The 25,670-nt window shown below is 51.2% G+C and overlaps 2 protein-coding genes and 1 long non-coding RNA gene across 5 annotated transcripts; 2 read left to right on the top strand and 1 right to left on the bottom strand.

Moving 5' to 3' along the window:
• Positions 1-222: 222 nt before the first annotated feature.
• Positions 223-2,787, bottom strand: LOC116994932 (serine/threonine-protein kinase pim-1-like). Its single transcript, XM_033056932.1, is given in 10 exon segments — positions 223-404; positions 693-869; positions 1,275-1,434; positions 1,436-1,477; positions 1,479-1,583; positions 1,586-1,645; positions 1,978-2,028; positions 2,123-2,226; positions 2,327-2,548; positions 2,674-2,787. Coding segments are annotated over 10 exon segments (1,116 nt in total). The 5' UTR covers positions 2,765-2,787; the 3' UTR covers positions 223-300.
• An 11,541-nt stretch (positions 2,788-14,328) lies between these two features.
• Positions 14,329-17,103, top strand: LOC116995647 (mutS protein homolog 4-like). Its single transcript, XM_033058502.1, has 3 exons — positions 14,329-14,452; positions 15,290-15,420; positions 16,395-17,103. Exons 1-3 carry the CDS (start codon positions 14,329-14,331, stop codon positions 16,533-16,535), a joined length of 396 nt encoding a protein of 131 aa, XP_032914393.1. The 3' UTR covers positions 16,536-17,103.
• Positions 17,104-17,378: 275 nt separating this feature from the next.
• LOC116996010 lies at positions 17,379-21,768 on the top strand. 3 transcript variants are annotated; one of them, XR_004417853.2, is made up of 3 exons: positions 17,379-17,468; positions 20,742-20,850; positions 21,529-21,768. It is a non-coding gene; the product is annotated as an uncharacterized LOC116996010 (long non-coding RNA). The 3 variants fall into 3 exon arrangements; XR_004417852.2 differs by lacking the exon at positions 17,379-17,468 and adding an exon at positions 18,975-19,116; XR_004417854.2 differs by lacking the exon at positions 17,379-17,468 and adding an exon at positions 19,142-19,317.
• The last annotated feature ends 3,902 nt before the right edge of the window (positions 21,769-25,670 follow it).

The following is a 25,670-nucleotide window of genomic DNA, read 5'->3' as shown; positions in this document are numbered from 1 at the left end:
GCACATCAGCTTGAAAGGACAGCGCTTGTTTCACTGTTGCATTTCTTGGCTTGTTTAAGGCCCTGCTACCCCTCGGCCTGTGCTGGAAGACACAAAGTTACCATGCTGAAGGAAAGGCGTGGGAAGCTTGAAGAAGATTGAAGGCAGCCCTGGGATTCCCCCTTTGTCCAGGAGCTTTCTTTAGCTGAAGCTGCTGACAAGAACCAGACTTGACAGCCCAGAATGGGTTTGTGCTTGTTTTATTTTTGGGGTCCTGCGTGGGACGTGGTAACTGGGTGCTGCACAGGTTCTGGCAAGGCATCAGAAACGCCTGCCCCGCACCCAAGGGTGGCAGAAGATCTCTTCCAGCTCTGGCCTGTCCGCGGGGTGCTTGGCCAAACACCAGCGGATCAGATGTTTGCACTCTAGGGAGAGAAGGCAGAAAGCGCTGGTCAGTGGCAGAAAGCTCCTGCCCAGCTGCCCCCAGCGCCCGTGGGACCCAAGCCGCTGTGCCCCGTGAGAGGGGGAGAGCGGCAGAGCGGGACACGGCCACCTCCTTCAGCCACGCGTGCCGCACTGAGCCCGTCGGCATGGGTTGCCTCCTGCGGCCGGCCCTTGAGGGCACATGGACGTCCCGCCGAGCTGCGTGAGAGCCAGGCCGGGCTGCACGCTGCCATCTGCCGCAGCCTGCCTTCTTGAGGCTGGATACCAACCTGGAGAGACCTGGTGCTCGAAGAAGAGCTGCCCCGACACGATGTCGCGGTCGTCCCAGAAGGGGAGACTCCCGCAGACCATGACGTACAGCAGCACGCCCAGGGACCAGATGGTTGCCGAATGGCCGTGGTAGCAGCCAAGGACGATCCACTCGGGTGGGCTGTACGCGTGCGTTCCTAGGGGAGACAGGCAGTGCTGTCCAGGCGCAGGCCGCTGCCTTGCAGAGCCTCGTGCCAGCCTTCTGGCTGAGGCAAGGCCCGTGCCGGTGGCCCCGACCTCCCCCGCAGGCCACCCCACGTCCCGCAGACAACTGGCCAAAGCCAAGAAACCATTCTGCAAGGAAAAGGAGGCCAGCGGAGCAGCCCACAGCCTTGCGGGCCAGGCAAGCCCAGGGGCCGGGGCCCGGCTTTTGCAGCCCCCTCTGTCTGGGCAGGGCCGGCTGCCGGCTCTGGGCACGGCATCTGCCCTGTGCCAAACGCACAGCAGCTGGCAGCCGGCTGAAGGTCGTGCCCCGCTGCCTAGGAGAGAATGGGGCCGTGCAGTGCCTGGCACTGGGAGCAGGGCCCAGGCTCTGAGCTCACCGGCAAATCGTGTGAAGGGTCGCTCTTGGAGGAAGGTGCCGCAACCGAAATCAATGAGTTTCAGGTCGCCACTCTCCGGGTCCACGAGGAGGTTCTGCGGCTTGATGTCACGGTGCAGGACGCCGCAGGCAGTGCAGTGCCGCACGGCCTCCAGCACCTGGCAGGAAAAGCCAGCGCGCCATCTCCTCGCACAGGAAGCTCCTGCTCCAGCAGGAACTGCAGGAGATCCTGTGATGCCACTGGACGCTCCATGACCAGTACGAAGCTGTCAGGCAGCTCAAACCAGTCGAGGAGCTGGATGACTGTAGTGGCAAGCCAGAGCCCACCTTCTCCATCAGCACGATCTCCATTGGAACACGGGTGCCGTCGGGCTGTGAGGAGGAAGACAATGCCTCCAGCAGATCTGATGCTGCCCTCGTGGCTGCGCTGCCCCCTCCCTGCCTGGAATGGCCCAGTGCCCTGCCCCCGGGCAGCCCCGCTGCTGCTTGGGCTTACCTGCCAAGCCCCAGGGGATGCCTGGGAGGTGCCCCCTGCCCGGCCCCACCACCGGTCTCTGGCATCGCCAGGCCCGCCATGGCCCCGGCTGGCACGCTGAGCCCACTGCCCGCTCCCCCCGCCATCCCCCGCCTGCCACTGCCGAAGCTTCCGGCCTTATCCCTGCCCGCCCCGGCCCCGCTCTGTCCTGCTGGCCCCGCTCACGCACCAGCTCGTCCCACTGCAGGACGCTCTCCCGGGCCACGCGTTTGATGGCCACCTGCAAGCCATGGAGAGAGAGGAGGGTTGAGCTCAAGCCCGGCCTCTCCCCGCCCCTGCCCCTCCTGCCACGCCCGGCCGTCGCAGCCACTCACCGGGCTCCTGTCGGAGAGGCGGATGCCCGAGAAAACGGTGCCGAAGCCGCCGCTGCCCAGCTGCGGGCCCAGCTGGTACAGCTCCTGCAGCTGCTTCTTTTGCCCTGCGGCCAAGAGCCAGCCATCAGCCTTGCGCCCAGGGCCCCCCTCCCAAGTGCCCGCCAGTCAGGCGGGCCGAGCCGCCGCGGGCCACCCTGCTCTCACCTGCTTCCTGCTGCGCGCCGGGCAGCGGCCGCCGCCTGGCAGCCGTCGGGCTGGACAGCGGCACAGCTGGGGCAGGGCAGGGCCCAGAGGTGGCTGCAGGAGCCGCTGAGCAGCGGAGCAGGGCGGCACCGTCGCTGTCCCCGGCGTCGTGGGCTGTCCTCTGCTGCTGGGGACGGCCGGGGCTACAGCCCGAGGCTTCGCCCAGGGGGATCCCAGGAGCAGCTGCAAAGCAGACAGGGGTTTTTGAAGCAGCGGAGACCAGGCTGCTCTCAGGGGCCATGGCCTGGCCTGGGGATACCCCTCAAGAGCCCCGGGGGTGCCTCCGACAGCTCCTGGGAAGATCTCACCTGCTATTAGAGAGCCCTTTGTGGTGGTCGAGGGCTCTCTTGGGGCAGCTTCCTGCAGATGGAGGAACCCCCTTGGTGTCTCGAGGGTCATCTCCACCTCCAGGCTTGGGCTGTTGCCAGCTGCCACAACCTGGCACAGCGTCCTGGCAGCAGTGGGCCGGCAACTGCTGGCTCCAGGACGCTTGCTGCTCCACCAGCTGCTCCTCACAAGGCTCCCCTGCCTCGGGCTGGGCTCCCATTTGGACTTGTGGGCCTTCCCTGGCCACGTCAACAGTCAGGGCTTGCGCCCGTGAGTCCAAGGGAGCTGGGAGACCTGTCCCCGGGCTCTGCACCTTCCACAGGCTGACAGGTCTCCCTGTGCCTCTGCAAGGGGATGGAGGCTGTCAGAGATAGCAGAGGCTGCTGGACAGGATGGAGGGTCTCTGACAGCCTGAGGCCCCTGCATGGATGGCGGCTCTCCGCTGCTGTGCCATCCTTGCAAGGGCTGAGGCTCTCGCAGTGCGTGGAGCTGAGGCCTCTCACAGGGATGGGGGCCTTCCTGAGGGAGCCGGACTGAGCCACAGCGGGCCCAGGTGGCCTCGCTTCACCAGCTCCTCCAGTTCCCTCCACAAGGCCTGCCACATCCCATGAGTAGAGCGGCGCACGTGCCCCATTGCCGATCCCTGAGCAGCAGCAGCATCAGGATCCTGCAGCTCCTGGGCCACGGCCACCAAGGGGCCGCAGCTGCAGGGGCTGCCCAGGGGGTTCGCGGGAGCACGTGGCCGCTTGCGAGGGGCGGCCCGAGGCCTGGAGGACCCGGGAGCCACACGGGCTCCTGGCTTCCTCCGGGAGCCTCTGGGCCTGACCGCGGGGGTGCTTGATGCGCTTCCGTCTCCGTGTCTGCCACCTCCACGGTTGCCAGTGGCCAAGGGCCCAGCAGACAGCCACGGTGGCCAGCAGCAGGACAAGCGCAATCATTGGCACGTCACCGTCACTCATGGCTCCGGCGCGTCCCATCTCGACTGCACTGGCAGCTGCGGCTGCTAGCCTGGCTTCTATAGCGGCAGTGCGGTGATGTCACAGTGCTGCGGCCAGGACATCACAGCCCCGCCTCACGCCAGCGCTCAGCCCCTTTGTGCCGTCACAACCGCCCCGCCCCGCCTCAGGGATCAGCGGAACCGGCTCATGGCTGAAGATGCACGTGGCCAGAGAAAGCGTGGAAGCAAGGAGCCTGGAAGTAAGACTGGGAGCTCAGCCCGCGTCATTTAGGATACTGCTGGGAATCCAGAAAGCAGCCTGTTCTCAGGATTCTCAAGGACAAGAAAGGATAACAGTGATTAAACACCTGCTGGAGACGTGATGTTTTTCATAAAAGCATGTTTTCAAGAGATGTTGCCTTCCTCAAACCAATCAGATCATGTTTATCCTCGCTCCATGAACCATTATATAAAAAGTGTAGTGTTTCTTTCAATAAAGGGCTTTTTCCCTCTCCGTTACACGAAGGAACTTATTGTTGCATTCCTCACACCGCTCACGTAGCCCCAAAATGCGACAAGCCTGTTGGCAGTGAATCGTCCCCTGGAGCAAGTGGCATATCAGGAGGAGCGCTGCTGCCAGCAGTGCCGAGCCCACGGCTCCCAGGACGCTGCAGCGTTCCCAACTGGAAACACCCCAGCACTCTGTGCCTGAGCAGATGCTCCAGAGACAAAGGCAGTTGAAGTTTCTCTGTCTCTGGGGAGCTCTCCTGAGCTGGCTGTCGAGGGCAGAGAGAGATTTTTGTTAGAAGCTCACTGGCCTCTGCAGTGCCTCTGCTCTAAATACATCAGGCTTTGCTAAAGAGCACTCATGGTGCCTCCACTGCTCTGGTTTTGTCTGCCAGAAGGTTTCTTTCTTCCCAAGAGCTGGCACGTGTTGTGTTTGCGTGGGAATGCTGTGCATCAAACACAGGGGGTGCTTTGCTTTCTGCTGAGCAGGGCTTGCTCTCTTCAAGGGCCTTGCAGTGTCCCTTGGTACAGTGCAATGTTTTCCACTGGGAAGGTGGAGCCTCGGAGAGGCTGCCTGCAACAGAGGCTGGACAGCGTTAAAGGAATCAAGTTGGTCTTTATTCAAAGGCCTTCAAAGGATACACCTTGGGGCAGCACAAGAGCCTGGTCGTGGCTCTAGCCAAGATGGACGTAAGATGGACGACCCGTCACAGGTTTTCACATGTTGGTAAGTTTTGGTTCATTGCCATTTTCGGGGTTAATTGTCCTATTACAACTTCAGGTTATGATGTTCCCTCCTCCCAGATTGCTTTCTTCAGTTCGCCCTTGGTTACACTTTTGGGCCGGAAGCTGCCAAGGGTGTCCTTGGTTCTCAGGCTGGAAAAGGACTGTTTTGTCCTACAAAACTGTGAAGAGATCTTTAGATGAAGTCCAGAGTTACACAGAAAGGCAGTACAAAACTTGAAAAATATGAAAAGTAAAACTGAAGGCATCAAAGGGAGGGATGAGTGTTGAAGGCAAAGGCAAAGAGGGCATGAAACACCCGTACCATGTCTCTGTCCCTGTTTGTCAAGTGATCATCCACATCCTGCGAGGGGATGATGTTATTTCTCCAATGTTTTTTCTCATTAAGGTGTTTCAAAACACTCTTTTGACTCTTTTGATTGTGCCCCCCCTCTTTTTATTTCTGGCCGCCTGCATCTCCAGTTGAGCTTTCACCACACCAGCTTTCCCCCCACAGTGGCAAGTGGCAAGAAGCATCTGTGTGTTCTTCTCCTGACCTGGATTCCTCGGGGCACACAGCTTCCTTTTCCATGCTCTTTTCCAGAGAAGTCGCCTGTTTAGGCACGGCAGCCTTGTGCCTCGCCTGCTTGGCTTCCGACATGTGGGAAAGGCCGGCTCGTGTGCCCTCAGGAGGTGATGTTTCAAAAGAGAGCAGCACTGATGGAGCCCAGCACCTTCCCATACATTTTCCCTGAGGACCTTGCAGACTGAAGCCTTCTCTCCTCAGGGCCTGAGGTGAGGTTTTGCTGGCCCTTTTCCTCTTGTCAGAGGTGTGAACCTCAAAGGATTTGTTGTCGCTGTGGCCGGGATGGCCGCCAATCCCCACTTGGCTCAGGGCACGTGGGGCTCAGGCAGCGGCCTGGCTCTGGTGGGGGCTGAGCTGGTGAGTCCTGGGCTGGGGGGGAGCTCCCCCCTTACTGTGAGGAGGCTCCCTGGGGAGGAAGAAGGGTCTGCCATGAGCCACGAGGCCCCTGGCTGGGGACCGTAGTGGGAGACTTGTCTGTCGCAGATGCTGTCTTTGAGGAGCTGTGGGAAGTTGTGGGTGTTGGACTGAGGGAGTTCCCCCATCTCATCAAGTAGAGCACCCCTGGCACACAGCAGGATCCGAGTTTCAGGTTACCACGAACAGCCCCTCCCTCAGTAGTGCTCCCAGCCCCCCAGCAAAGGCTGGTTATCATCATGGGTCAAGGACTCTTCCCTCAGGAATAGGGCTGGACAGCTTAAAAAGGGGCATCAACAACCCAGGGGAAAGCCAGTGCATGACAGAATGAGTGGGATGAATGTGAGAGGGCCACCTCTATCCCTCCTGTCCTGCACCAGGGAGCAGGAACCTTCTTGGTACAGATCCAGGAGGATATTCAGGACCATCCTTGCCCAGGATAGGGGTGCCAAGGAGATCCAGAAGGCATCAGTGTCCAGCTGTGTGTCCTGAGGGCCACCTTTTCCACCCTTCTTCCCACATAATGTAAAATTAATTTCCAAATTATTATCAGGTTCGCAAATATTCTAGCTATTTTGAGAGCTTGGAAAAGCCTTCCTATACATTAACATAGGGAAAAGTGTAGCAAGGACTTCAGAAGTGCAGTATTATGGTCGCTGCCAGAAGTACTTCACTAGTGTGGCAATACTGATGGCTAAGCCCAGAAGACTCGTGACGTGCCAAAGCATCACAACAGTTAAAATAACCATAGAAACCAGTGCTTTTTATCACTACTGTTTTAGAAAAATAATATTTTGCCTAAAAATAATAGGCTTTATGGCTTTCCAAAAGGAAATGAAAGAACTGTTCTAATGATTGTCTTGATTTTATTCTAATTTTTTTTTTAATATGTGAAGGAGTTAGCAGTGAGAAGGTGCTGGGAAGAGGAGTAGATCTGTCTCCAAATATTTCCATTAATCTGGCATATGTTTAATACAATTAAATCATGGAAAAATATGAATAATAAAAACTTTGCCGCTTCAAGTACATCTCTTTATTCCTTTCAAATAAAGTAATAATAAAAAAGAGCCACTGTGAAATTGTGTGGGCCTAAGATCTCTGAGTCATCTTTAATCTGTCCTAATTTAGAACTAGATTGATGAATAATCAGTAATTTAGAACTAACTGAAATTTAGACTGATGCAACAAATTTCACAGAGGCATTCCCAGTTCTTACTGGTTTTGTAGAATCATTTTTACAGCCTACAGCTCACACTCCTGTGACCTACATCTTTTCCACCAGAGAAGTTCCAGTTTCATGGACCTTTTCCCTGATGTGGGGGTCAGCCATCCCCAAGGAGTGGCCTCTTTCTGGGCAGGCAGGCACTGGTGCAAAGCCCAAACCGAGCTCCTCTCCTGAGCAGGGGAGCTCCAACACCCTGGGCCTTGCCATGGACAGAGGGTGCCCCTTCTCTGCTTGCTCTGACCCTCCTGCCCCAGCCTTGCTCAGTTCGATTCCTGCACCTCCCGTGAGGGACACTCTCCACACAGATCTGGTTCTGATGCCTGGGAACCACAGCACTGTTTTTCCTGGATTTTAGCCAGGGCTTCCCCTATGGAAGGGATACAGATACACAGGAGGAGTGTGTTGAGATTTCCCTGGATTTTAGCCAGGGTTTCCCCTATGGAAGGGATACAGATACACAGGAGGAGTGTGCTGAGCTTTCCCTGGCCATCATTAGTGATTCCAGGTCCTTAAGAGCTGTTTTGTTTCCCTTTTCCCCACCAACAGCCCTCAGTCCCTCCTCCCCGCCCCTTCCCCTCAGCACACCCGAGCCCTTCCCGCCCTTTCCCCCTCAGCGCTGGCCCCGCCCCTGCCACGCCCCCAGGGCAGCGCTGAGAACGTGGCCACGCCCACAGACCTGGCCACGCCCACAGCTGGGACGGCTCTCCGGCCTCCCCTCCCTAATTAACGCCCTTGGTTCCTCCTCCCTTAATAGCTCACTAATTAACCCCTTGGCGGCCGAGAGCAGGGGTTTGAAGGAGCTCAGTGGGACACCCTGGCTGCATCTTTGCAGGGCAAAGATGCCCAGTATTTCCCCATCATGCAGGGCAGGGATCCAGGGCACCGTTATCCCGCAGGAAAGATCGTCCATCCCAGCCGACACCGCCACGAAAGGCAGAGGAGAAAAGCAGGGTGCCAAAGACACAGAACCACTAAAGAGTTCCCCAGCTGAGTGTTATCCCCACTGTCCCACCCCTTCCGGCTCCATGCCATGTTTACAAGAGCTCAGAAAGAGGATAAAAATAGAAACAATCTCGACAGCGAGATTCTGGAAGAAAAAATCCATCTATGCCCAGGAAGCTCCCCTGGAGCCTTCCTGAAAATTGCTGCACTGGGGAGAACAGCACAGGGTGTCCTAGGACAAAGAGCTGGGCACTGATCCTTCCTAGCCTCCTTGCCCTCCTGGATCCTCCCCATCTCAGGCAAGGATGGTCCTGAATATCCTCCTGGATCTGTCCCAGGAAGGTTCCTGCTCCCTGGTGCAGGACAGGAGGGATAGAGGTGGCCCTCTCACATTCATCCCACTCATTCTGCCATGAACTGGCTTTCCCCTGGGGTGCTGATGCCCCTTTTTAAGCTGTCCAGCCCTATTCCTGAGGGAAGAGTCCTTGACCCATGATGATAACCAGCCTTTGCTGGGGGGCTGGGAGCACTACTGAGGGAGGGGCTGTTCATGGTAACCTGAAACTCGGATCCTGCTGTGTGCCAGGGGTGCTCTACTTGATGAGATGGGGGAACTCCCTCAGTCCAACACCCACAACTTCCCACAGCTCCTCACAGACAGCATCTGCGACAGACAGGTCTCCCACTACCGTCCCCAGCCAGGGGCCTCGTGGCTCATGGCAGACCCTTCTTCCTCCCCAGGGAGCCTCCTCACAGTAAGGGGGGAGCTCCCCCCCAGCCCAGGACTCACCAGCTCAGCCCCCACCAGAGGCAGGCCGCTGCCTGAGCCCCACGTGCCCTGAGCCAGGTGGGGATTGGCGGCCATCCCGGCCACAGCGACAACAAATCCTTTGAGGTTCACACCTCTGACAAGAGTAAAAGGGCCAGCAAAACCTCACCTCGGGCCCTGAGGAGAGAAGGCTTCAGTCTGCAAGGTCCTCAGGGAAAATGTGTTGGATGGTGCTGGGCTCCATCAGTGCTGCTCTCTTTTGAAACATCACCTCCTGAGGGCACACGAGCCGGCCTTTCCCACACGTCGAAAGCCAAGCAGGCGAGGCACAAGGCTGCCATGCCTAAACAGGCGACTTCTCTGGAAAAGAGCATGGAAAAGGAAGCTGTGTGCCCTGTGGAATCCAGGTCAGGAGAAGAACACACAGATGCTTCTTGCCACTTGCCACTGTGGGGGGAAAGCTGGTGTGGAGAAAGCTCACGCGGAGATGAAGGTGGCCATAATTGCGGGGCACAATAGAAAGAGTGTCCTAAAATACATCACTTAAAAATAAAAACATTGCAGGAATAACATTGTCCTCTTCCAGGATGTGGATGCTCACCTTAGAAACAGGGACTGAGGCATGGCACAGGTATTCAATGAATTTTTTGTCTCTGTCTTCAACACTCATCCCTCCCTTCCCAGTGAAAAACATGGATTATCACATGGAACCCTCCAGAACCCAGAGGAAGGTAACCCCTGCTCAGCACCATCCAAACCATCTGTGTGCTATCCAGCACATTCCCATCCTGAATCCAAACCCATCTAGTAAGCACAAATATATGCTACTTACTGGGAAGAAAATGGATCCCATCCCATTGAGAACCAGTACATCAGCCAGTTCATCCAGCACATCCTCTCCCTGCTCATCTCACACCTGGACACCTGCCCCAGAAGTATTCTGTGAGGGATAGGATGAAAACTCCTCTTAAAATCTGAAACAGTACCTGCATTGCCTTCCCATTATCCATATGAGTGGCCTCTTATCAGCAGGATAAACAGGAATTTCCCTCTTTTATCTCATGCTGCCCATGGCTGCTGCTAGCACCGTCCTTCCATCACTTCCCAGTAGAGCCAAGTATGACCTTCTCCACCATTTTTCCTGCTATCAAGATGAGATTAACAGGGCTGGAGTTTCCTGGAAAGTCCAAGCCCTTCCTTTCCAGTTGGATACAGCTGAGCCAGCATGGACGTCTTTTCTTTCAGGAGCTTGGGTAGATGATTTAGGGGCTTCCTGCTGGGACATATTGGGATGAATCCCATCCAAAGCCACAGTCTCATGGATATTGTTCTGGTCCAAGTTGTCCTCAGCAATCCCAAACGGAAGATCACTGTCCCTCACACCACTGTGCCTCCCCTACTGGACACCCTTCAGCATCCAGATAAGCTGGTGGTGCTTGTCAGAGCCAGGGTCTGTTGGACAAGGACACTGGGAACAGCTAAAAGCAGAGAGGACACCCAGAGAGCCGAATTCCCACAGGATTCTGCCACTCCAAGTGGGTCAGCCTGTCCTGAGAGGATGCTTGGCATGGCTTTGGGCATCAGGGTCCAGCTGGTCCAGGTGAGCTGCACAGCCACAGAGGGCTGAGCTGAGTGTCAGCCACTCACAAAGAGCTGGGAGAGTCTGTGGACAGGGCACGGGATCCCAGTGACCTCCTGCACTCAGTGCCAAATTGCTGGTTAAATTTACTTCCTTTGCTTAAAGCATTCTTGTACTGTCATTTTTTCAGGGGAAAAAATCTTACATTAAAAAAGAAAAAATGTAGGAAAACTGATTTTTTGTCAGAATTAAACACACAATAAGTGGCACAATATCAGCATGTTTTTCTCATGTGGTTTTTTCCTGTCCCTTCACTTGTCAGAGTATTCTCAAAAAGAAATTGGTTTCTTACGGTGGTTTTGATGAATGATGCACATTTTCGCTCACTACTTTGATTAACCACAATGAGATCACTCAAGAAATATGTTAGCATTTGCTGTTTTGAACTTCAGCAGAAACGTAGCTCCACACAGTAAAATTCTCAGGGTTGTACACATTTTCTTAAGAGACTGAGTTCCCTATTCAGTTTGAACAGGATCTTACTGCTACATTAGCTAGTTTGATTAAAGAGTTTAGAAATGGCATATTCATCATTAGCAGTTTCCTTACACAGATTGTTCCACACAAAAACCCCACTCTAGATGCTCTTTTATTTCACTAGAGCCATTTATTATTCATGTCACCTAATTCAGTTGCACCAGATCCTAAGACTTCTATTCAGGTGAAATTCCTATTGAAGCCAAGAGATTCCTGTATTAAAAAGTTTAAGTATCTCTCTATGCCTGCTTGAGTGTTATCAAGTCTGGAGTTTTATTTCTAGATTATCAGCAAATTTAAATATTCATGGTTGATTCTCCAGTTCAGAGCTGGCTATTAATAAGAAAAAGTACGGTGGCAAAGAGCTTCTTAAACTCAGGAATGTTCCCTAAATACTGCCTGTAGCTGGAGAGCTTGAGGTAGTTTTTATTCAGTTTTTAGCTGGTCTACTACCTAATTCTGGTACTTCTCTATAGAATTACTGTTTTCCACTGATGTAGGCATATGCCTGAAAAAAGTTTTTTAGAAAAAAGGGGTCACAATGTCCTGGGAAAATAAGCTATAAATTAGCATTACTGCACTGCACTTAAAAGCAGACTTGCTGGGGTTTTTTTTTAATCACAGTAAAATGTGATGTCATTTGTCATTAATTTACCATGAAGTTGGTATTTTAAAGCAACTGTCTTCTCTGTACAGCTGACATCACAAGAAAAGCTTCATATATGGAAACGTCTTAGTTGCAAAGTGGAAATTTCATTAACATATGAATATTTCCATTTGCTCAAATACAAATATTTGCCCAGAATTTTGAATGTTTTCTAGTTCTCTATTTTCTTTGAATGTATTTAATGGTGATTCTGCCTCTTGAAGCAAATTTAAATCCCACTGCTGGAGTCCTCAGAATCCAAGAGAAACCCAAAGCAGATATGCCTGCACACAGAGTGTGTGAGAGATATTCCTGGGATATACTGGACAGATGCTAAATTAGGGAGACTGAGAACTCTACAAAAGGACTAAAGCAACATAGACTCCAACAGAGAACCAATTCCAATGCCTCAGTCTGAGCAAGGCTTTTGTACAAAATTTGGCCATATAGGCTCTTTAGCTATAGGAAGTTCAGCAGGAACACAGAGCTTTTATATTTAGGGTTCAGAGTTTGCTGCTCCTAATCTGAACATGATGATCTTCCTGCAGTATTTAACTAGAACTTTTGGATGAATAATCATCCAACACCATGTAGCATCAGCCAAAATGAACAAAGAAAACAGGAACAAACCAACCTCCCCTTCCCCAGTGATTTCCAGGTGCTAAGTACATGGCAAAGAGAGGTCCTAGCTAAACAGGCAAAAAAATGCTACCCTGGGTGTCTGCAAAGTTGTTCTCATGTTCTCACTCCTCTCTCCAGCCACAATTGCTGTTGTCCAGTACTATCTTGCCTTTCTTAAATACATTATCCCAGAGGCAATACCAATGTCACTGATGGGCTTGGCCTTGGCCAGTGTTTGGTCCATCCTGGACAGTCAAAAGCTTCTGGCAGCTTCTCCAGAGAAAACTCCCTGCTCTCCCTCCCCTTCCAAAACTTTGCCACACAAACCCAATACATATAACCACCACAAGTCATACAAATAACAAAACACCAGAATGTTAGAACTATTTGTTACTTGTCAAGCTATCATTCAGGTAACATAAAAGATTAATATAGCTGACATTCCTTTAATTAGAAACAAAGGAAAATACACAGATGCAAAGACCTGCATGTAAAAAAACTACACAGGAAGGTAAAAATATTACATAAAACCTCAACAAATCATCACCACAAAACAACCACCCCAAGCCCAGTGTCTGCTTAGTGTTTTTTCCTGGCTTTTAAAATCAAACTCTTACACATATATATATCTGAGGCAGAATAAACACTGATGAGTTGTCTCCTCATGTGAGGGTCAGCTGGATGGTGAATAGTGTTCTTGGTCTTGGAGACTGACACTGAGATAAAACAACTTTTTCTTCCACTGACAGTTACTTGTTGATTTGCAGACAGATCCCCCCTTGATCCTCAGAGATAGCCTTACTCAGATTTTTCTAGTAAATATTTTTTGATCTATTCCCTGGTATATTTACAAATGGTAGCTTTGTTTTTTCATCCCATGAAGATACCACCTTTGCCATTTTGCAATAAGCACTGCTGGGGCAAATGCTGCAAACAGCTTGGCAGCAAATGGAGCAGGACAACCTCAGCCACCTGGAACATCTGCCATCTCCAGGTCTGTCACACCCTCAAGAGTGACATATCAACCATAGCCACTGTTCTCTGTAATAAGTTAAGCACCACTTGCTTCACCCCTCTTGTCTCACTCTATCCTGGCTTTGCCTCACCTTGAAATTAGAGGCTTTAGGAAGAATGTCATGCAAAGCTTTGTGCCTACATCTGCACAGCTGGTTTGTTTCCCAAAATAAACCTCACTTCATATTTTACAAAATATCACAGATAGAGAAAGGCAGGGAGTTTTGATGTTTAGCCTACCGTACTCATGGAAAAATCCCTTTCTCTGCTTTGCTTTGGTTTTTATTTGCTCATTTTTTAAGCCTGGCTTTCATGTCACAGCTGCAGTGTTCCTTCAGACCTTGTGCCCTGCACCAGCAGTTCCAGCTCCTGAGCTGAGCAGGGAACAGTTCTGGGGTGGGGCTTTCAGCCTCATCAGCGTCCATTCGAATCAATCATTTGTTTTATTTCCATCAATCTCTTGGGTTTACCACCCTCTGTCCCACTGTGCAGAGGCTCGATCCCATCTGTACCAAGTCCTGGGCAATGTTTGCAGCAGCAGGGGCTGGAGGCAGCATCAGAGGCTGCCTTTGGAGCCTTGCTCTCCCCTTGGGTTTTACAGAGGGTGACAGACTCTGCCTTTAAGGATCCAATGTTTGTTTAGAACACTGATCCTACAGCTGGACGGTTCAGGTAACCAAGATCAGAGTCTTGGGCCCACAAGAGGTTTTTTCCCACAAAGACCAACTGAACTTCCTGGGATAGCACATAGATGGTGCACTGGGACCTTGGGGTTCATAGTAAGCGTTGCCAGATGATTCTGGGAGGTTGAACTGAAGTGATCTCCTGACGGAGAGCTGCATCTCCCCTGCTGCTGGCAGAAGAGGCAGAGCTGGGACAGGACAGCTCCATTCCTCGTTTCCCCAAAATCCCATGTTTTTCTTGCCGGGGCTGCTGTGGGCGTTGATTCTGTCAGCCAAGAAATGACTTCCAAGAAATGTATAAATTTGCTTGTATCTGGTAGACGTGATTGGGTTTTATGAGAGACCTTTTATCCCACTGTATGCACTATGAACATGAGAGTTCCTGTATTTCGGTAAGTGGTGTGAAGTGACAGATGTGCTGTGCAACAAGCTCAAGCAGTGACTTCTTTCAGAATGGCGTGTCAGCTACAGAATGAGATCTGTGAACGCGTGCGTTGCCTGTGCAAGCTGTCTGACGTTGTGTCTGTGCTGGATCTGCTGCTTTCATTTGCCCACGCCTGCGCCCTTTCTGATTGTGGTAAGTTTGTTTCTTCTTTGATTCTCTTAGGGGCCAGAGAAAGACCCTTCTGATGGAGAATAACCAAGCTGTTTTGTCCGGTTCCATTTCTTTTTCTGTGTCTCCATAGTCTGTAGGTGAGTGTCTCTGGTCTGCCTTTGCCACTTGTCTGCTGCTGTGCTTTCTGCTGCCATTCATGGAAATTAAATTCTGCTGGTTAGCTGCTGTAAGCCTTCCCAGGCACTCTCCTCAAAACAGACAGTTTAAACGTACGCTATTCAAATGCACAAAGGGTGTGGCCATTCTCTGTTTGCGCTTTTTTCTGTTCCATTAATGCTGGTACGTGAAGAGGAGCCACATGTCATCAGTTCAGAAAAGAGCTGTGTTCTGACAGAAATCCACAGAGATAGTTCCAGCATCCAGTGGATCTTTGTAGGCATGGTACATTCCCAAAGAATCAGTATGGTAACATACAACAGAAACAGAAGGAATGCTACTGTCTTGTTTACCACGCAAATCCTGGGTGCACATGTAAAAGTAACAGGAGTCCACGGCCCTTGTACTTTATAAAAATGCTCCAGCTCTTTGCGTTTTTGTTACTGGAGTCCAGCCCAACTTACTAGGCAACAAAGCCACGGAATTTAGAAATAAAGGTTCAGTTAAGGGTTTCTTTTTGCAGTCATCAATCAGGAAGGCTTGCATGGTATCCATAACCTGTACCTGAAAGTGGCCGGTAATTCTTCCCAAGAGCTCTGCTCTGGAAGAATTTACTTTATTTCCAGACATGGCAGTTTAATTATGTGAAGGTTCCCACACTAACTCCTCAGTGTTTGGCATCTTTTTTTCTCATTTGTCCAGAATTTACCGATACTTTAGCGATCAAGCAGGGCTGGCATCCCATTCTTGAAAAGACAGCTCTGGCAAAACCTGTGGCTAGCAACACATCCCTGACAGAGGTCAACGGTCTTGTCATTGTTACAGGACCAAAGGTGAGTGGAAAATCGACATGCCTGAAACAGATTGCTCTCTGCCAAATGATGGCACAGATTGGTGAGTAAGAGTGTACAACATTAATCCTCTTCCGTAGCACATTTTTTTTCCTGGTTAAAAATATTTACCAAGTTGAATGATTTAGCTTCCAGAAATAACATTATGTAACCATTTTTTTCCTCTTAGCCCCCTAATGTGTCTCATTCTACCCATTTACAGTATTGCCAGCAGCAACTTGATGTTGAGGTGTATTCCGGAGAGAGAATTAAAACCAAGTAAATGTTTTATTTTGTAACTCTCTGAAGCTTACTGTTTATTAACAAAAAAAAATCCAAACCAAACAAAAAACCAAAATGAAAACAAAAAACCTCCAAACAAACAAAAAACCATGCAAAGAGGAAAATATACCAAAATTATTTTAATGAAAATTAAATCTTTACCCCTTAGAAGAGCAGGCTAAGTTAATATTGGAAGACATAAAATGAAAGGCAGAGATAAAAATTACATTAAGAAAATCCTGATTTGTGTTTTATATGTTTAGGACTAAAAGCTGCAGAATTAGCCTCCCTACCACCATGCATCGTTTTGGATGCGAAGGAAATCACAAATCAGGTTGCAAAACAAATTTTGGTGTGCGGTAGAAAATTATGATGCTGAATACACAGTTTTTATGCAATTCAAATGTATTTTCAGTTTCTGGAAGGATACAGGATGAGCACTGCCTATGTTTTAGTGCAAACAGATTTCATTAGACTGTATTTCTGAAACCGCTTCTGAAAGGTGACGCTGAAGGTCACACTGTTGGCTGACAGCGCGAAATGGCCCTTAGGGTAAGGGAACGCTGGATGTAATGTTGGTATGCAAACCAAGAATGCTGAGATCAAAACCAGGCTGGGAAATAGCTAACGCTAGTATTTTTATAATAGAACGTGATTTAGTTCGTATTTTAATGCATGTGTATTTTTAAGAGCAGCACAGGCGGAAGAGCGCTCCGGAGATGATGAAGCAGAGAGCTGCGCACCAGTTAGCAACGAGCTTGGTTCAGACTGCCAGCAATTCTCAGCTGGACCCTGGCAGTTGGCGTGGACATTGGAAAGCTCTGAAGAGAAAGTAGGTAGCCAGTTGTCCCACACCTGGAAAAAATGATGAGCAACAGTAACATGTAACAGAGGCTGCTGCTCTAGTTTTTACGACTGCATGATGATTCTGGTTTTTCCCACAGTGTTAGTGCTGTCTTTTCACGTGGTGTTATATTTTTAATTCATAGTGCAAATTACACTCAGTGATGGAAGATCATATCCTTTATGGGTGTCCCCCCCCCGCTCCCCCAGCATAACTGGAATGAAAGCATTTGCCTTCTATGTGAAACACAATTCATTTGGATGATAAACTGTATAATTTTCATCATTTTAGAGCAGTGCTGAGAGGATAGGGAAGAACTGGGCCAGAGTACTAAGGAACTCAGAATTTCACGTGTGACACAGAAGAAAGCTCAGATTGCAGAAAGGGAAACGTGCCCAAATCGGCTCAAAGTAGCAGTGTTGCTGCCTGTTGTCGTTCAGTTGTGTCTTCTGAAAATGAGACCGTTCTAATCATTGTGCTGTGCTCAACACTTGTCACTTCTCCCAGTGCCAGGAAACAGGTGAGGCTCAAAGCAACTGTAAAGAATTTGGATGTGTGAAAACAGGCTGTTCTCTCTTCTCCAGAGCAAGCAGTTTGATGTCATTGGCAATAAAGGTTCCGAGTTTTCTCATAGTCCTTTTGCTCAGTCTTCAAGTCACTGTAGGATTTCCAAAGAGATGACAGAGAAGCCTCTCATCGTGTGCATTCCAATCACACAGAGATACTGGGAGGGGAAGGGAACAGACAGAGGTGAAATTTCCCTGAGAAAAGGTTTGGAGATGAGGGCGCTCCCTGGCAGTACAGGCTGGGATTAGGGTTGAGCAGGACCAAAGCTGGAGCACATCAACCATTCGGCTTTCACCTCATGTTTTGTCAGGGGCTTTACGGAGACGGATGTTAACTGATGAGTCCCAGGCAGGAGCAGGTGAGTGGCAGTGGGGGGTGGGTGGCGCTGGGAGCCCTCCCGCAGAGGGACCCGAGGGTGCCAGAGCCTGCACAGGAAGGGGTGGGTGTAGAATACACGGAAAATATCAATATAAAAGCACTTAAATAGTGCTTTACAGGAATATTTTATTCGCTTTTATTTCATTGGTGGGGTGTTATATAGCTAGTATAAATATGAGCTATAAATAATAGGAAAATGAAAATATAAAAATATCAATATATTTGTAGAATATAACATATTAACAAATACAAGTAACAAATTTCTATGAAATATATACTGTATAATAATGCAAATAGCATAATATATAAGGAATACATATAAGAATGAGAATAGAAATATGAAGATACAGTTTAAATGTTTTATTGGTGTTATTTGGTTAGAGGCAGGGTTTTTTATAAGTAATGTAATCAAAAATATAAAGATACAATAAATATATACAGACTTGTAAAATTAGTAATATAAATATATATGCATATATAAATATAAAATAAAAGTACATATATATGCAGGATATAACTAATAGGATATATTCTTCTATCCATAATAGATAGATATATAAATTACAGATATAAATATGAAAAATATAAAGAGAAAAATATATTTAAATATTGTTTGAAATAAAGGGGTTTTTTTCTTTCTACTTGGTGAGGGGCAGAGTTTTTAAATAAATAATATTTAAAAATATGAAGATACGAATATGTAATACATAAAGATATAGATATACGTAAAATAGAATTCAATATTAGTAATAGAAAGATTTTCTGTATAATAAATACTAGAAATAATATTGTATATATGTTAGAATAGAACTAATCTATAAATATGTATAGATTATGAATATAAATTAAATAAGAACAAATATATATATATATATATATATTATATTTCAAGGGTTATTTTTGGTTTTATTTGGTTAGAGGCAGAGATGTTTTTAGTTTTGGTCGGCCGTCTTTTGGGGCATTCATTTGGGAGGATTTTTGGAAGGGATTATTAAATTCGTTGCTTTTTGCCTCCTCTGCCCCGCAAGCCCGGGCTGAGCTGTGTGGCAGTGTCGCCGCCGTGTGGACACAGCGCGGTACTGCAGCCACCCCGCAGCCCAGCCCGGCCGAGCCCAGCGGTGCTGTCGGTGGCCGTTAATTAGCGCGGGTGCAGGCCCTGCCCAGCGAGCTCCTGCCCGGCCCCGCGCTCCCGTCCGTGCCCGTGCGATGGCCGGGCCGCCCGCGGGACTCGGCGGCAGGAACACACCGAGCTCTGCGCGTTTAAGGCGAGGCGGCTCCGCCTTCCCCCGCGCGGCGCCTCGGCCCGGCCCGCGCCGCCCTCCGGGAGCCGAGCCGGGCCCTGGGGGGCGTAGCCAGGCAACCCGAACGCAGCCGACTGTAGCCGATAAAATCCGAAGTGCCAGTGTAGCGAGAGGAGCCGAAGAAAGCCGAGTTTAGCCGAAGTCCACGGTAGACGAGTAGAGCCGACAAAAGCCGAGTTTAGCCCAAGTTCCGAAGGTTGCCGAGGTTACACGAACCCTGCCCGGCTCCGCCCAGCGCAGCAGCCGAACCGAGCCGGGTTCAGCCGAACCGAGTCATTCAAACAGCATAAACAAACCCGCACGGTCTCCGCAGCAAGCCCCGCAGAGGTCGGCGGCTTTTTGTCTCTGAAAGCAAAGCATTTCTCTCCTGACTTGCCTGCTAAATAGGGTGTGTCAGAAAAGGCTTTTTTTGTAGCATAAGATAAATGCTCTTGCATGAGGTGTTGACGGTCAGTTGTTTTACCAGTTCAAAGGGAGAAAACCAAACCAGGCTGACGGTGACGGTGACGCTCCTTTCAGCGAGGCTTGGTATATATTTGAGCAAGTATTTCATCAGGGCTTTTTGTGTTAATGCTGCTTTTGGTTGTGTTTGTTTTTCTGTGCATTTGACTCGCTGTCAGTGTTTCTCATACAGTAGGAGTGTTCCTCCTAGTGAGTGTTTTCCACTCAAAGCAAGCAATTGTGGTACAAAGCAAGAATCATCTCAACAAGTGGTTCGGGTTTTCTGTTGCATTTGGCTTCGGGGTTTTTATTTCTTTCTTTTTGTTACCCAACAACACTATTTAACTTTGCTACTGTGAGTTTCAAAGTTTTCTCCAAAAACTTGGCATGAATTTCCCCTTTCTTCCCCATTGGTAGGCACCGTTTCTCTTAGAAAAGCTTCTGCCCTTCTGGATGTAGGCTGTCTTCCCTCTCCCTGCAGACTCTCCCTGCTGAAAGGCTGAGCTGAGGACAGGATCTGTAAAATCTCTGACCCTCCACATGTCCCTGAGGCCTTCAGGTGCCTCCTTGGAGCTCATCAGGGGCAGGGCCTTGTGGAGCTCACAAGTGTGAGACTGCCCGAGAGGGAGAAGGAGTTGAACCACAAGACAGTAAAGCTTGGGGGGAGGGCATTTCTGTCAGGTCCTGGAACAACAGCTGTTGTCCTAAACATCAGGTTTTGCTGTTGTTAACCTGGAACCCCTGATTTTTTTTTTTAATTTTTGACCTAAAAGCTGATGTGTGAAGGAAGAGGAACCTGCTTTAAAAATCCCATCAAAGTTCTTGGTTTTGGGGGATGAGGGTTGGGTAGAAGGTGGTTGTAATTATTTCAGTGGAATTAATAATAACGGAAGATGGTGCTCTGGAATGAACCTGCTCAGACTCACCTATTGGAGGTGTGTTTTGTTTTGTTTTGTTTTGATTTGGTTTGTTGGGGTTTTTTTCCCCTAATGTACTAGAGGACTAAATTTTTTGGAAGCTTGCTAGAGTTAATTGCTTGTTAGAAACATAAGGTCAGTGGCCTCTGTTATGATTTGCCTGGCAATGATTTAAACAGAATCTAGCAAAATGAAGCAGGGCTTTAATTGTAGCTGATACTTTTAAATTTAAATGAAGCTTTGTTTCCTAAGGTCATTAGGATACTGACTGCAATTTCTTTGCTAAGCAAGTCAGATCCAGAGATGTTTTAGATTCCCCTGAAAAGATTCTCATTTAGGTTACAGGAATGAAAACACATGTCTGTTGAGGGGTTTGCCCCAGGTCACCTGAATTTATTTTTGTTATCTTAGCAGAGCCAATTTCCTTAAGAAAATGCGATTCATGATGGAGAGTTTAATCGGAGGATATATGCAGTTAACCCTCTTCACAAGAGCTGTTCCTGGTTCTCCTGCTCCTGGCCCCCCAGTCACTTAGTGCTCAGGATATTTGAGGGCCCAGGTGATTTCTGTTCCTTCTGCTTGTTTCACTTGCAGGTGTTTCCCAGTCCAGCTTGCTGAACCTCCAGCTCTGACCATGGCATGTTCTTTGTTCCAGCTCTGGCTCTGAGATGTTCCAGTTGATGGCTGCTCCAGTTCCTTCCAGGTCTTGCTGCATAACTTGTGTCTCTTATGTAGTCTGTGTCTGTGTTCTGTCGTTTGTGTCCATTGTCTTGTGTGTCGCCTTTGTCACATCTCGATGCTTTATCAGCATCATTCCAGGCCATGCTGGCCAGACTCCACTCATGTGCTTTCCTGCATTGGGCTGATTCTGGCATCTTTACCTTTTTGCTCTTAGAGACAGAAAGAAGTACACAATATGTTTTCATCCATTTTCCACCTCAGCTTTGCTAGTGCCTTCTTTTCACGTGCCATTCTCTTGGCCTTCTATAGGGAGTGTGTTAGACCCTCCTTATGTGCCTTCAATAGTTCCCTAGGTTCTGTCTTTTCAAAGAGTATTGGGCTTGAGACTTGATCCTCCAGAGCGTTATCTCCAGTCCTCACTTATCCTGTATGTACCTCCCTTGGCTTATACTGTAGGTACCTGTACTGGGTGTGCCTGTCTTGTACGTATCTATACCGTATGTACCTATCCTGCACGCACCTTTGTTGTGCTACTGACACTCAGTGCTGCCCCTGCTCTGGCACGTGGTCACGGGTAGGTAGAACAGTTACAAAACTTAATTGTTCATCTCTGTTCTATGGGGTTTGGGGTAGAAAACGTGTGGGGATGACCTCTAGCTGTCAGGGAGGCACTTGCTGACCACCTCCTGTTGTCTCGCAGGTCCCTGAGGTGGGTTCCTATCTCTGCAGTCACCGATGCTACCAATTTTCCTGGAGTCTACCATTTGATGTTGAAGAGCAGCAGCTGGAAGATGTGTTGAAGCATCCTCTTCGGTGTAGTGTTTCAAGCAGGGGTTGTAGTCAGCATGTCAGCTGAGGAGTGTGTGACAGTGGGAGCGTGTGAGTGTCCGTGTGTGTCTGTGAGAGTTTGTGTCTGTCTGCTGCTGCTCATGTCTGCCTGTGCGAGTGTGTGTGCTGACTGCTTCTAGCCTTGTGAGCAGGATTTTTGCCTTTCAGGTGTTTTAACTCATTTTTAAATTGAGAATAAAAAGTCCCCAGCCAATGGGTTGGGTTTTTTGCCCTCAGCTGGTTTGTTTTTTCTCGGACCCAGCTGATGGGGTGCCGTTCATCACCAAAGTTTGGTGGTGGACAGTCCCAGTTCCGGGGTTTTTGTCAGGCATTGTGGAACCCAAAGAAGAGATTTTGCCCACCACCCCCATTTCAGAGCAGCAAGGTGGCAAAGCAGAACAGCCAGCCATGCCTCAGCCAGTGCCCACTGCCTGAGGGGTAAGTGCCTTGGAGCAGTGCGAGTGAGGTGGGCTGAGGATCCATGTAGAGAAGGTTTCAGGCCACCAAAGCCATGGAAAGCTGGGATTTGGGGAAGACAGGCTGCTGTGTTGTGACCAGCACAGTGACCAGGGCTGGTTTGAACATTGCACTAGGTGAAGGGGACAGGGTTCAAGGCATGTGGCAAAGCAGCTCAGAGCACTCCTCTGGAGATGATTGATCTGTCCACATGCCTTGTTCCCTGCCATGTTCTAGAGCATGGATTTGGAGACCTCACATTATTACACTGGGGGTGACTTGGGTTGGGTGCCTTTGAAGTGTTGGTGTTGTACCAGCTGCTACCAGTGTGCAGCTGGCAGCAGAAGGAATGTGTTCCTCATATATGCATCCTGTCCAGCTGCAGAGCCTCTAGGCCATCCCCACAGTGGTTTCACCTTCGGCCGTAAAGTCCCTCTCTGAGCTCCACTTTCCTTCTCCCTCCCACTCACAATCCCAGCCCCGCTTCCCATTTTCCAAGCACACACACACACACAGAGACACACTGAATTGCAGCTCCACCCCTGCAGTGGCACTCGCACAGGCGGGCCACATGCCGGCACGGCCGGGCTTTCAGGCGCAAGCAATGCTTAAATGTCCTACCCAGCACTGCCCATGCCGTCATCTGCTAAGGCACCAGCATCAACATCCCAGGCTTCCAGCAATGCCAGCACACCCGATCCCACAGCCCCCATGTCAGCCCTTGCAGCGTCTATCCCACTTGCAGCTTTTATCCCAGCCCCAGTGATTTCAGAGAACCCTTTTTCCCTGGCCTCTGTGACTTCAGAGTCTCCCTGTTTCCCCAGCCCCAGAGATTTCAGCTCTTGGTCAGCCCATAAGTTTTATTCAACTGCCAGCACTGCTCCTCCAGCTCCAGCTGCGCCCTTCTCCATCTCTGCCAGCGCACTCTTCTGCAGCTTCCAAGGGCAGCATGTCCGTCTTGGCTCCAGCTTTGCAGCGATTCAGCTCCTGCCCCAGAGCCTTGAAGCCCACCCACGGTCAGTATGCCAGCCCCAGAGTGATTTCACCTCCGGCCCTACTGTCCCCATGCCAGCTGCAAAGCCTCTAGACCAGTCCCACAATGGTATCACCTTCAGTCACGCAGTCCCTCTCTCAGCTCCACGATTTCCTTCCCATTCCACTCACAATCTCTGCCCCACTTCCCATTTCCCAGCCACACACACACATGCTGACTTCCAGCTCCAGCCCCCACAGTGGGTGTCGCACAGGCGGGCCACATGCCTGCACGGCCGGGTTCTCAGGCACAAACAATCCTGAAGTGCCCTTCTCAGCACTGCCCGTCCCATTCCCTGCTCAGGCACCAGCCCCAGCATCAACAGCCCAGGCCTCCAGTGACACCAGCACACGGATCTCACAGCCCCCATGTCAGCCCTTGCATCATCTACCTCACTTGCAGGTTTTAACCCAACCCCAAGGATTTCATACTCCTCCTTTTCCCCAGCCTCAGTGATTTCAGACTCCCCCTTTTTCACTGGCCCCAGTGATTTCAGCTCTTGGTCAGCCCACAAGCTTTATTGCACTGCCAGCTCTTCTGGATCCACGTCTTCTCTGCCATGCCACCTAACAACTCTTCTTCCCATGGCAGGGCCTTTGTTTTACTTCTAGGTGTGTATGGTTTTAGCTCTGCTCCTGATCCCATGTTTTTAGCCCCCATCTGACAATTCTTACTAGACTAAGAGCTTTACATTGCCTATACCATCCCTTCATGGTTTCATCTCCAGACACACAGTTCACATCTTGACACCATATTCCCTATCCCATCGTCTCCTCCAGCTCTGCTTGCTCAGCTCCAGCTCTTTAGCTTCTCACTGCCAGCAGCTAAAAGCTGCTCCTGCTTCTCACTGCGGCCTGGGGTTTTTGATAAGTACAGAAATCAGTGATTGTCATCATCACTTCAGTATCACTAGGAATTGTCCTATGTGCCTTAACAAGAACCCAGTTCTGGGGACACTTGGAGCCTGATGCCCAGCAGGTACCTTCCCACCCCCTCACCCCAGGCATCAGCCCCACAACTGCCCAAAGACCCCCACACCTCCCCCTGGTAGCCCATGTTTCAGCCCCATCTTTAGAATCTTTATTGAATTAAAACCAGATAGCCAGTAAAAAAAAAGCTTAATAAAAAACATAATAAAAAGATCAAAATAATGAAGTACAGTAATTCCACGAATACAAGCCGCACCAATTTGACCAAAATTTTGGTGGAAACCCGGAAGTGCGGCTAATATTCCGGGGCGGCTAATCTATTAACAAAATTCTAAAAGCTGCCAACACGGAAGTGACAGCCCGCGGCAGCCCCAAGCCAAGCTGGAGCCCGGCCGGCCCCGGCAGAGGTGGGAAAGCCTGGCAGAGGCGGGGCCTGCAATGTGGGGGGCGGGCGGCAGAGCCTGAGCCAGCAGGGCGGGGGAGCCCGGGAGAACTGGGGCTAGCAGCGCAGGGGAGCATGGCAGAAGCAGGAAGGCCGGCGGGTGGGGCTGCCTGGCAGCGGGGGAAGCCCAGCAGAATCGGGGCCAGCAGCGTGGGGGAGCCCGGCGGTGCGGGGGCCTGCAGTGCCGGCCAGGGCGAGGAAACGCGGCGGCGGTGCAGACGGGAGGGGGCGGCCGGCGAGCCTGGTGGCGGCGGCGGCAGCCCTGCCGGCGGGGCGAGCGAAAGCGGCGCTCGCGAAAGCGCCGCCGCGAGCCGCGAACCGCGAACCGCGAGCCGCGAGCCGCGAGCCGCGAGCCGCGAACCGCGAGCCGCGAACCGCGAGCCGCGAAAGCGCCGTCGCGAGCCGCGAACCGCGAGCCGCGAGCCGCGAACCGCGAGCCGCGAACCGCGAGCCGCGAAAGCGCCGTCGCGAGCCGCGAACCGCGAGCCGCGAGCCGCGAACCGCGAGCCGCGAGCCGCGAGCCGCGAACCGCGAGCCGCGAGCCGCGAGCCGCGAACCGCGAGCCGCGAACCGCGAGCCGCGAACCGCGAGCCGCGAACCGCGAGCCGCGAAAGCGCCGTCGCGAGCCGCGAACCGCGAGCCGCGAACCGCGAGCCGCGAGCCGCGAGCCGCGAGCCGCGAGCCGCGAACCGCGAGCCGCGAGCCGCGAACCGCGAGCCGCGAACCGCGAGCCGCGAACCGCGAGCCGCGAAAGCGCCGTCGCGAGCCGCGAACCGCGAGCCGCGAACCGCGAGCCGCGAACCGCGAGCCGCGAACCGCGAGCCGCGAAAGCGCCGCGGGGCGGGCGCGGCGCTCGCGAGGCGCGGCGCGGGGCGAGCGAAAGCGGCAGCGGTGCGGGCGGCGAGCCCGGCGGCGGCAGCCCGCCGGCAGGGCTAGGGAACGCGGCAGCGGGGCGGTGCTGACGGGAGAGGGGGGCCAGCGAGCCCGGCGGCGGCGGCAGCACCACCCGGCCAGCCCCGCCGAGCCGTGGCGCTGAGCTGGGCCACCCGGCCCCGTCGGCAACCATGAGCGGGCCGAGCCTGCCTGGCCCCGCCCCGAGCCAGTAAAGCCCGCTATGCCGCGATCCTGTTACTAATTGGCCAATTTGTGAAAGC

This window comes from Catharus ustulatus, chromosome 4, assembly GCF_009819885.2.
Source record: "Catharus ustulatus isolate bCatUst1 chromosome 4, bCatUst1.pri.v2, whole genome shotgun sequence".
Lineage (NCBI taxonomy): Eukaryota > Metazoa > Chordata > Aves > Passeriformes > Turdidae > Catharus > Catharus ustulatus.
This window is presented reverse-complemented; position numbering and strand designations above follow the sequence as displayed.

Coding starts and splice junctions, on each gene's coding strand:
- LOC116995647 (XM_033058502.1), top strand. CDS start 14,329: ATGGCGTGTCAGCTACAGAATGAGATCTGTGAACGCGTGCGTTGCCTG. Junction 14,453..15,289: donor CTGCGCCCTTTCTGATTGTG/GTAAGTTTGTTT, acceptor TCATTTGTCCAG/AATTTACCGATACTTTAGCG. Junction 15,421..16,394: donor TCATTGTTACAGGACCAAAG/GTGAGTGGAAAA, acceptor TTTTAAGAGCAG/CACAGGCGGAAGAGCGCTCC.